The sequence below is a fragment of the Elephas maximus genome, chromosome 2 (assembly GCF_024166365.1).
Source record: "Elephas maximus indicus isolate mEleMax1 chromosome 2, mEleMax1 primary haplotype, whole genome shotgun sequence".
Lineage (NCBI taxonomy): Eukaryota > Metazoa > Chordata > Mammalia > Proboscidea > Elephantidae > Elephas > Elephas maximus.
In genome coordinates this window covers 188,651,569-188,663,755 of record NC_064820.1, presented here as the reverse complement: position 1 = coordinate 188,663,755, position 12,187 = coordinate 188,651,569, and the positions used below count along the sequence as shown (strand labels likewise).

General features: G+C 41.7%; 1 protein-coding gene across 1 annotated transcript in view; it reads right to left on the bottom strand.

Moving 5' to 3' along the window:
- The window catches only part of DOCK2 (dedicator of cytokinesis 2), a 543,298-nt gene that overhangs the window by 19,521 nt on the left and 511,590 nt on the right, over nt 1–12,187 (bottom strand). The window contains exon 45 of the mRNA XM_049874293.1: nt 4,393–4,569. Coding sequence (XP_049730250.1) covers nt 4,393–4,569 — 177 coding nt within the window. The remainder of the gene's footprint in view (nt 1–4,392; nt 4,570–12,187) is intronic.

Below are 12,187 nucleotides of genomic sequence, written 5' to 3'. Positions count from 1 at the left end.
GCTTATGGGTCCATATGTGAGGATTTTTATTGTCTTTCTGTTGAGGTGTAATCCATATTGATGGCTGTGGTCTTTGATCTTTATCAGTAAGTGCTTCAAGTCCTCTTCACTTTCAGCAAGCAAGGTTGTGTCATCTGCATATCGCAGGTTGTTAATGAGTCTTCCTCCAATCCTTGTGCCCCGTTCTTCTTCATATAGTCCAGCTTCTCAGATTATTTACTCAGCATAGATTGAATAAGTGTGGTGAAAGGACACAACCCTCACACACACCATTCCTGATTTTAAACCATACAGTATCCCCTTGTTCTGTCTGAGCGACTGCCTCTTGATCTATGTACAGGTTCCTCATGAGCACAATTAAGTGTTCTGGAATTCCCATTCTTCGCAATGATAGCCATAATTTGTTATAATCCACACAGTCAAATGCCTTTGCATAGTCAATAAAAGACAGATAAATGTCTCTCTGGTATTCTCTGCTTTCAGCCAGGATCCATCTGACGTTAGCCATGATATCCCTGGTTCCATGTCCTCTTCTGAATCTGGCTTGAATTTCTGGCAGTTCCCTGTCAATAGGCTGCTGCAGCTGCTTTTGAATGATCTTCAGTAAAGTTTTGCTTGCGTGTGATATTAATGATATTCTTCTATAATTTCCACATTCAGTTGGATCACTTCTCTTGGGAACAGGCATAAATATGGGCCTCTTCCAGTCAGGTGGCCAGGTAGCTGTCTTCCAAATTTCTTGGCATAGACGAGTGAGCACTTCCAGAGTTCCATCCCTTTGTTGAAGCATCTCAATTGGTATCCCTTCAATTCCTGGAGCCTTGTTTTTCAACAATGCCTTCAGTGCACCTTGGACCTCTTCCTTCAGTACCATTGGTTCCTGATCATATGCTACCTCCTGAAATGGTTGAACGTTGACCAGTTCTTTTTGGAAGATGACTCTGTGTATTCTTTTCATTTTCTTTTGATGGTTCCTGCATTGCTTAATATTTTCTCTGTAGAATTTTCCAGTATTGCAACTGGAGGCTTGAATTTTTTCTTCAGTTCTTTCAGCTTGAGAAATGCCAAGTGTGTTCTTCCCTTTTGGTTTTTTATCTCCAGGTCTTTGCACATGACATTATAAAACTTTACTTTGTCTTCTGGAGCCACCCTTTGAAATCTTCTCTTCAGCTCTTTCACTTCACCATTTTTTCCTTTTGCTTTAGCTACTCAATGTTCAAGAGCAAGTTTCCGAGTCTCTTCTGACATCCATTTTGGTCTTTTCTTTCCTAAATTTTTAGTGACCTCTTGCTTTCTTCATGTATGATGTCCTTGATATCATTCCACAACTCATCTGGTCTTCAGGCACTAGTGTTTGTCTTAGTCATCTAGTGGTGCTGTAACAGAAATATCACAAGCAGATGGCTTTAACAAACAGAAATTTATTCTCTCACAGTCTAGTAGATTACAAGTCCAAATTCAGGGTGTCAGCTCCAGAGGAAGGCTTTCTTTCTCTGTCGGCTCTGAAGGAAGGTCCTTGTCATCCATCTTCCCTTGGTATGGGAGCATCTCAGCGTAGGAACTTCAGGTCCAAAGGATGCGCTCTGCGCCCGACACTGCTTTCTTGGTGGTATGAGGTCCCCCACTCTCTGCTTGCTTCCCTTTCCTTTTATCTCTGAGAGACAAAAGGTGGTGCAGGCCACACTCCAGGGAAACTTCCTTTATACTCGATCAGGGAGGTAACCTGCTAAGGGTGTTACAATCCCACTCTAATCCTCTTTAACGTAAAATTGCAATCACAAAATGGAGGACAACCACAGAAACTGCCGCTGCTTTTAAATGATCTTCAGTGAAATTTTACTTGCGTGTGATATTAATGATATTGTCATATATATATGTCATGGCCTAACCAAGTTAATACACACATTTTTGGGGGGACATAATTCAATCCATGACAGTGTTCAATGCGTCAAATCTATTCTTGAGACGGTCTCTAAATTCAGGTGGGATATACTCAAGGTTGTACTTCGGCTCCTGTGGACTTGTTCTAATCTTCTTCAGTTTCAACTTGAACTTTGCATATGAACAATTGATGGTCTCTTCTGCAGTCAGCCCCTGGCCTTGTTCTGACTCATGACATTGAGTTTTTCCATCAGCTGTTTCCACAGATGTAGTCAATTTCATTCCTGTGTATTCCATCTGGCAAGGTCCATGTTAGTCACTGTTTATGTTGGTGAAAAAAGCTGTTTGCGATGAAGAAGTCATTGGTGTTGCAAAATTCTATCATGTGATCTCCAGCATCATTTCTATCACCAAGGCCATATTTTCCAGCTACTGATTCTTCTTTGTTTCCAACTTTCACATTCCGATCACTAGTAATCATCAATGCATCCTGATTGCATGTTTGATCAATTTCAGACTGCCAAAGTAGGTAAAAATCTTCAATTTCTTCATCCTTAGCCTTTTTTTTTTTTTTTAGCCTTAGTGGTTGGTGCATTAATTTGAATGATAATCATATTAACTGGGCTTCCTTGTAGGTATATGGATATTATCCTATCACTGACCCCGTTGTACTACACCATTCTTTTTCAAGTTGTCATTCCTGGCACAATAGACCATATGATTGTCCAATTCAAAATGGCCAATACCAGTCCACTTCAGCTCACTAATGCCTAGGATATCAATTTTTATGCGTTCCATTTCATTTTTGATGATTTCCAATTTTCCTAGATTCATACTTCATACATTCCATGTCCCAATTATTAATGGATGTTTGCAGCTGTTTCTTCTTATTTTGAGTCCTGCCACATCAGCAAATGAAGGTCCTGAAAGCTTGACTCCATCCATGTCATTAAGGTCAACTCTACTTCAAGGAGGCAGCTCTTCCTCAGTTGTATTTTGAGGGCTTTCCAACTTGAGGGGCTCATCTTCTGACACTATATTGGACAATGTTCCACTGCTATTCATAAGGTGTTCACTGGCTAATTCTTTTCAGAAGTAGACTGCCAGGTCCTTTTCCTAGTCTGTCTTAGTCTGGAAGCTCAGCTGAAACCTGTCCGCCATGGGTGGCCCTGCTGGTACCTGAATACCGATGGCATAGCTTCCAGCATCACAGCAACATGCAAACCCCCAACAGTGCAACAAACTGGCAGATGCGTGGAGGCAGGGGGGTAATTCGTTAGAAAAGCAAATTCTCAGGGCCCACCCCAGGTCTGCTGAATCAGAACCTCTGGGGGGTAGGGGCATCTGTGTGTCATCTAGTCCTGCGGGAGATTCTGATACCCACTCAAATGTGAGAACACAACTCTCAAAAAGAACTCAGTGACCAATTTCACCTGGTAGGTGTTTAGCTCACTTCATCACCTCCCTCACTGCCATGCCATCCTGGCAGCTCCCTAGCTATTTCTGGGCTCTTGCCCTCAGTCTGTGCACACATATATGTATAATATATCACCTCTTAAGGCTGCACATAGGATCACTGATAATGATTATATGAGGTGTGAAAGGGTAGCTGGAAAGACTAATTTAAAAACCATTTGATGAGTCACATTACTGTCCCTGAATTATACTATTGTGTCATAGCCTTGGTTTTCCATCAATGGATGACATAGGGAAGATAATATGAAACCCACTGTTAGATTTATTAGAATGAAAAGTCCATTTTGTACCTCAATAACCCCTACAATATATGGCCTAGGTGAAAATCAAGTAAGGAATTTTTTTTTCTACTTCAATACCAGAAAAATCTATGACCTCCCGCCCCCTGCACTATGAAGTTGGTATTTTTCTCTCAATGGATGGATAATGTAACTCATATAACTGATGATATTTCCCCTTTTGCCATGGATTCCAGGAGGCTCAAAAATGAAATCTCTGGCTCAAAAGTGTGGGACTTTCTGGAGAGACTTTATAACCTGGATATTTGGATTATAACTCCCCTTTAGAATTGATCTCCTAACACTTCTGAATTCTCACAGATTCTGGTTTTCATTTCTTTCCATTTGTTTAAGTCATTTCAAAATCCTCTCTGGAAGAGGTGAGTTTGCACAAGTGTCATGAACTGTACACTGATTTGTGGTTCCTGCACTTTTATGCCCTGGCTGACAGCCACCCCAAAGCCTTTCTTGAGTGAAGGTGTCTGGATCAGCTCAGTGGGAGAAGGGTCCTCTGTGACCCCTGCTCCCTCCTGCTCCAGCACAAGGTGTGGCAAGCAGGGTGGGCAGGAGACGGGAGCTCAGTTAAGGCACGAGGCTGTAGAAACTCTGAAAGGTGTATAAGGTCCAACCAAGCTGAATTATCCTTTAGGGGGCGAGTACAGCCAGATGAGATCAGTGATATCAGTTGCACAGGCCCTTACCCACTGTCCCCACCACTCTCCTGCCCTCGCCAGGGCCTGGAGCGCAGAGCCCTCACCTTCTCGTACTTGGCGAACCCTCCCATGACAGCAGGGTCCACGATCCCATTCAGCAGCATGGAGAGTGGGTTAATGGGGAGGCTCTCATCATTCTGGTACTGGTTTATCATCATTAGGATCTTCTCGTTGGCCACAGACATGGTCTCAATGGCGTTCTCCAGAGGGCTAATTGTGGTCTGTTGAAAATCAGATCACCAGGGAGAAAGGGCTTAGCAGGTTGCCTTAAAAACAGATAAAATTATTGGGATTGATTTCATTTCGCATTGGAATCCAAATGAGGCCTTGCTCCCTGAGAGGCTGTAGCAGGATCTTGTTATAATTAGTGAGCTCTGGGGGCTGCCTGTGTCTGGGGACAGACAGGCTGACTTTTTGCTTAGTGAGAAAGGGCTTTCTCTAGGCAGGAAAATCCCAGAGTTGGGGTTTCATTGGCTAGATGTGCCCCAGGAAGATTTTCCCTTCTTATCATCTTGGTGAAACTGTACTCCAAATCAACCCACCAGGTTTTGGTTGAGCACCTACTATGTATAACCTATCAGTTGGGGAGGCTGGAGCAGCTTGTAGTCACCAAGGCCAGCACACAGTAGGTCCTAAGACCTGGATATTATAAAAAGGGCCCCTGTTCCAAGGTAGATTCCATTTAGTTGGGAAGATAAAACTGAAACACCTCTACAACTTCTCTTAGAAAACAATGCAAATGGAGTGTAGTCAAATGCTAATTGACTAGATGGTGCAGGACTCTGGAGTAAGAAACTAAACTAGGGGTTGTCAAGTTTTTTCTGCAAAGGGCCAGATAGTAAATATCTTTATTTAGGCTTTGTAGGCCAGAGGTTTTCTACTGCAGCTACTCAAGGCTGTTATTGTAGCACTAAAGCAGCCACAGTCAATACATAACAGAATGAGCACAGCTCTATTCCAATGCAACAATTTACACAAAAACAGGCAAAGGACAGGATTTAGCCCAAGGGCCATAACTTGCTGACCCCTGGACTAATCAAAACGGAGTGCAAAATTTAGCTCTGCCATTTTCTAGCTGTGTGAACATGGGCAAGTTTCTTAACGTTTCAGAGTCTCAGTTGACTCATTGGTAAGATGGGGATAAGAAATCCTATTACACAAGATAAACATACAAAAATCAGTTGGATTCCTATACATCAATAAAGAGAATGATGAAAAGGAAATCACAAAAACAATACCATTTATAATAGCCCCTAAAAAAAAAAAAAAACACTTAGGAATAGATCTAACCACGGATATAAAAGACCTATACAAAGAAAACTACAAAACTCTACTGCAAGAAACCAAAAGAGATATACATAAATGGAAAAACATACCATGCTCATGGATAGGTATAGACTCAACATTGTGAAAATGACAATTCTACCCAAAGCAATTTACAAATACAATGCAATCCCAATCCAAATACCAACAACATTCTTTAAACAGATGGAAAAAATTACCATTTACTTTATATGGAAAGGGAAGAAGCCCTGGTTAAGTAAAGCACTATTGAAGAAGAAGAATAAAGTAGGAAAACGCCTACTATCTGACCTTAGAGTCTATTATACAGCTACAGTAGTCAAAACAGCCTGGTACTGGTACAACAGCAGATACATTGACCAATGGAACAAAATTGAGAGCCCAGATGTAAATCCATCCACCTATGGTCACTGATCTTTGACAAGGGCCCAAAGTCCATCAAATGGGGAAAAGACAGTCTTTTAACAAATGGTGCTGGCAAAACTGGATGTTCATCAGCAAAAAAATGAAACAGGACCCATACCTCACACCGTATACAAAAACTAATTCAAAATGGATCAAAGACCTAAATATAAAGCCAAAAACTACAAAGTTCATAGAAGAAAAAACAGGATCAATGCTAGAGGCCCTAATACCTGGCATTAACAGGATACAATCCACAACCAACAACATACAAACTCTAGAAGATAAGATAGCTAACTGGGATCTTCAAAAAATTAAATACTTACATTCATCAAAATACTTCACCAAAACAGTAAAGAGAGAACCTACAGATTGGGAAAAATTTTTTGGCTATTACAAATCAGACAATGGCCTAATCTCTAAAACCTACAATGAAATCCAACACCTCTACAACAAAAAGACGAATAATCCAATTAAAAAATGGGCAAAGGAAATTAACAGACACTTCACCAAAGAAGACATTCAAGTGGCCAACAGACACAGAGGAAATGCTCATGATCACTAGCCATTAAAGAAATGCAAATCAAAACCACAATGAGATACCATCTTACCACGGCATTACTGGCACAAATAAAAAAACAGGAAATAAGAAATGTTGGAGAGGCTGTGGGGAGGTCTGAACTCTTATGCGCTGAAGGTAGGAATGCAAAATGATATGACCAGTTTGGAAGACAATATGGCGCTTCCTTAGAAAGCTAAAAATAGAAATACCATATGATTCAGCAATTCCACTCCTAGGAATATATCCTAGAGAAATAAAAGTCATCACACGAGTAGACATATGCACACCCACGTTCATTGCAGCATTGTTCACAATAGCACAAAGATGGAAACAACCTAGATGCCTATCAACAGATGAATGGATAAACAAACTGTGGTACATACTCACAATGGAGTATTACCCAACAATAAAGAACAACAACGAATCTGTGAAGCATCTTATAACATGGATGAATCTGAGTGAAATAAGTCAATCACAAACGGACAAATGTTATATGAGACCACTGCTGTAAAAACTTATGAAAAGGTTTACACACAAAAGGAAACAATCTTTGATTGTTACGAGGGAGGGGAGGAGTGGGGATGGAAAATCACTAAATAGACAATAGATAAATGGTAACTTTGGTGAAGGGTAAGACAGTACATAATACTGGGGAAGCCAGCACAACCTGTACGAGGCAAGGCCATGGTACACATCCAAATTCACTGAGGGACCGAAATGCTGGGCTGAGGGCTGTGGGGGCCATGGTCTCAGGGAACATCTAGCTCAGTTGGCATAGCAGAGTTTATAAAGAAAATGTTCTACACTCTACTTTGGTGAGTAGAGTCTGGGGTCTTAAAAGCTTGTGAGCAGCCATCTAGGATACTCTACTGGCCTCATCCCTTTTGAAGCAAGGAAGAATGAAGAAAACTAAAGACACATGGGAAAGATTAGTCCAAAGGACTAATGGACCACATTTACCATGGCCTCCACCAGACAGTCCAGTACAGCTAAATGGTGCCTGGCTACCATCACTGACTGCTCTGACAGGGATCACAATAGAGGGTCCCAGACTGAGCTGGAGAAAAACGTAGAGCAAAACTCTAACTCAAAAAGAAAGACCAGACTTGCTGGCCTGACAGAAACTGGAGAAACCTTGAGAGTATGGCCCCTGGACACCTTTTCAGCTCAGTAATGAGGCCACTCCTGAGGTTCACCCTTCAGCCAAAGATTGAACAGGCCCATGGAAAAAAATGAGACTAAAGGGAAACACCAGTGCTGGGGCAGGGACTGGAAGGTAGGAGGAAACAGGAAAGCTGGTAATAAAGAACCCAGGGTTGAGAATTAAGAGTGTTGACATGTCGTGGGGTTGTTAACCAATGTCATAAAGCAGTATGTATACTAATTGTTTGATGAGAAACTAGTTTGTTCTGTAAACCTTCATCTAAAGTTCAATTAAAAAAAAAAAAAAAAAAAGACCAGACTTTCTGGCCTGACAGAGACTGGAGAAACCCTGACAGTATGACCCCCCAACACTCTTTCAAGTTAGTAATGAAGTCACTCCTGAGGTTCAACCTTCAGCCAAAGATTAGACAGGCTCATAAAACAAAACCAGACTAAAGGGGCACACCAGCCCCGGGGCAAGGACTAGAAGGCAGGAGGGGACAGGAAAGCTGTAAATAGGGATTGAGAAGGGAAAGTGTTGACATGTTGTGGGGTTGTTAGCCAATGTCATGAAACAATATGTATACTAACTGTTTAATGACAAACTAGTTTGTTCTGTAAACCTTCATCTAAAGTACAATAAAAAAAAAAAAAAAAGAAATCCTATTGCAGAGAGTTGTTGGTAACTATTACTATTAACAATAGTATGTGTTAAGAAGGAGGGATTCACTGACAGGCGGGCAATGGCAGCAAGGGTCAAGTAATTAGTGAAAACTTCATGGAAGAAGGGATCCTAAATTTTACCATCTGTGAAATGGTAATAATATAATGCCTGCCTTTTTGAGCATATAAAACCCAAAGCCAAACCCATTGGAGTCAAGTCAATTCTGACTCATAGCGACCCTAGAGGACAAAGTAGAATTGCCCCATAGGGCTTCCAAAGAGTGGTTGGTGGATTCAAACTGCCGACTTTTTGGTTAGTTAGCTCTTAACCACTGTGCCACCGAGGTTCCCTGCTGGGCACATAGCAAAGATTATTTGAGATAACATGACACTTGTCTCATAGCTAAATTCTCGGAAAAAAAAAAAAAAGCCTAAAAACCAAAAAGTCACCTGCTAGTTATTGTAACTATGGGCACACGAGAGGGGAACCCCAGCCTCTCTCGCCATGTTCTCGTTATTTTTTAAACCATTTCCTTAAATTCCTGTGAAATACAGCCTCTTCACCCCCTTTCCCTGGTTTTAGACTCTCTTTGTCTTCATTGTTCTCTCTCTCTGTCACGTAGACGAGGCATGCATGCATGCACGTGTGTGTGCACAGACACACACACATATGCACACTCGCACATAGGCATGTATGCACAACATACATGCACACACATGCATGCATACCAGTATACACATTCATGCACACACGCACACACAGTGCAAACTAGAGGGGAATGCCTCTTGGTTGGTGGCGGCGGCAGTACATATGCCTACAAGTTGCAACCCACAGTCCAGTGACCTGACAAGTACGCAGACCTGCTCTGCAGGGACTCCATGGGTCAAGGTCTAGATAAGTTCTAAGGAGAATGTATCACGACCACTCTGAGAGAGGCCAGCACTGCACTGTAGGTCTCAACAATGGCATTGCATACCACGGAAAGACGCAGGCTGGAAGGCAAGTGATTAAAAATGGAAAGACCTATTGATTGGCATCTTCCCCTCATTTTTAAAGGTATTTTTGAATCTCAAAATCTTTAACTTCATTATAACCATCAGGAAGAGAGAATGAGAATAACTTTAGTTTCTCACCTAAGGGTATTTTTGTAGACCAAATACATAATTCTCAGAACAGAGCTATGGTGGGAAGTCTGGGAGTCAGAAGCTGACACCAGGAAAAACAGTAATGATGATGATAATGGCAATGGCTCCATTTATTGATCACCTCTGATGTGCCAGTCACACTGGGCATGGCACACATGTCTTCTCATTTAATTCCCTCAACAACAGGTTAAGCTGCCCGAGAGCAGATGGCAGCAGAGCTGTGGAGAGTTCTGATCCCAAAGGCCAGCTTCTCCTGCCACACTGTGTGGACCAAGCTCTGCTACCAAACTTGCCATACACTAGTTAATGCAATTTAGGCAAGCCCTCAAATACTGGTCTCTTTCCTAAGCTGAGGTTTAGTTCCCTTACTGGCAGTACAAGTATAATAACCTTTGCCCTATTTGCTGCAAGAGGAAAATGAATTATGAAAGGAGATAATGGAGACAAAAGCATCGGACAAAAGATGACATGACCATAATCCCTTGCCATTGGTGGCGCTTCATATTTTTTAAAGGCATTTCACTAATATCATCTTCTTAAGTCCTCCTAGGAATCCCATGAACTGCACAGGATGGGTATTATTATGTCCTACTTCTGCCACTGATTGCTTTGGCAATTCAAGTCCCATCTTTCGGCCTCAGTCACCTCATATGCAAAATAATCAGGCTGGACAAGAACCAGGAGAGAATTGCAAGCTGGCAGCCTGTAAGCCAAACCAGGCCTACAGAAGTCTACCATTTAGCCAGCACACTGATTCTAATTTTTAAAAATTTAATTCCACTGTGGGGAGTTTGCCACTGCAGTTTGCCACAGTCTCCACCACTCCCTATTGTCTTGATGTGACTATTTTTTATATTTACATTAACTTCCTGGACTCTGACTTTGTAACTCTTGAACTAAATGACCTCTAGGGTCTCTTTCAGTCCTGAAATTCCATAGTTTTACAATGCCTTTTGTACCGGTGTTGAAAACTAAGATTCAGAGATACACAGTGGCTTGTCCAACATCATACTGCTCGTGAATGACAAAACTGGACTTTAAACTGGGTCTTCTGAACCCAAGATCAGGGCTCCTTGTAAAGACATGTTCTCAGGGCCAAGAACAAGGACAAAACTCCTCAATAAGCAGAACTTCTACTTGATTCCCACTCAAGAACACCTCTCTATATAAACAGTACCCTAATCATGACAATTCATGAAAGAAGTAACCAAGAACAAGGTACAAATTCATACAACACAAAATCAAATCCTTGTAAATGAACTCACCTAGCATGGCCTTAAACTTTTGTGTCAGATATCCCGAAACTCTCAGGAACTCAACTGAGGGAGGCTGTTGGAGACAAGCTCACTCTTTTTTTTTTTTTTACAGGTTTTCCTAACCCTTTCTATCAGAAGGTATCAGGATGAAAGGAACAAGTAAAAAATGTAATTTCTTTCCTAGCTTCAGAATCCTGAGTTATCATGGGTGTCTGGATTTTAATTGATTGATTGTTTCACTTAACAAATATTCTTCAGCTACTATTATGAGTCTGGGACTATTCTTTGCACTTGAATGTATGGCAGCAAACAAATTAGACCCCTGTCTTCCTGGAGTTTATAGTCTAGTAGAGGGAGACAGATATTAAAAATAAACACACAGGTAAACTATATAGTCTATTAAACAAACAAAAAAAAACCCAGGGCTGTTGAGTCGATTCTGACTCATAGCGACCTTATAAGACAGAGTAGAACTGCCCCGTAGAGTTTCCAAGGAGCGCCTGATGGATTTGAACTGCCGACCCTTTGGTTCATAGCCATACATTTAACCACTACGCCACCAGGGTTTCCATATAGTCTATTAGGAGGTGATAAGTATTGTAAATGGAAATACATTAGGGAAGGGGAGGACAGGAGTAATCAGATGGGTTCCCTCAGCTTGCCATAGTCTAGTAGAAATGGTTGAGGAGGAGAGGCAACTTGCAGAGCACTGCCAGAGGAAAGGACACAGGCAGAGCCAATGGGCACAAGCTCTAGATTGGCAGAGCCTCTGATTCTGCTAAAACAGGATTAATAATAGTACTCACTTCACAAGGTTTTGTGAGGATTAAATGGAATAACACTATAAAGCGCTTGGCACAGTGCCCGGGACACTTGAGTACTTAGCATGCATCAATGTGATCCACGAGCAAAGGGCATGAATACTTTCCTCCTTTTCAGGGTACTACTTCTTGTTGGGGTGGGGTGGGGACACACTGAAGAATAGGGAGAGAATGAGTTCAGTCAAAGTTCCCGATATGGGAGGTTAAAATCAAACCCCACTTCTTTTACTAACCATGAACAACTCACTCTGCACTTCACTTCCCTCATGTAAAATGGGAAGAATAATAATATGTATCTCACAGGGTTGTTGTGAGGTTTAAATGAGATCATGCACGTGAATGGCTTAACGCATGTTCAATAAATATTTGTTGGCGTCCTCATTATTATTACATTTTGATGGTCTAAACCATACTTGGACCCTGGTGGCTCAGTGATTAAGAGCTTAGCTGCTAACCAAAAGGTCAGCAGTTCCAATCTACCAACAATTCCTTGGAAACCCTATGGGGCAGTTCCACCCTGTCCTAGAGGAGGTCAGAGGGCCCC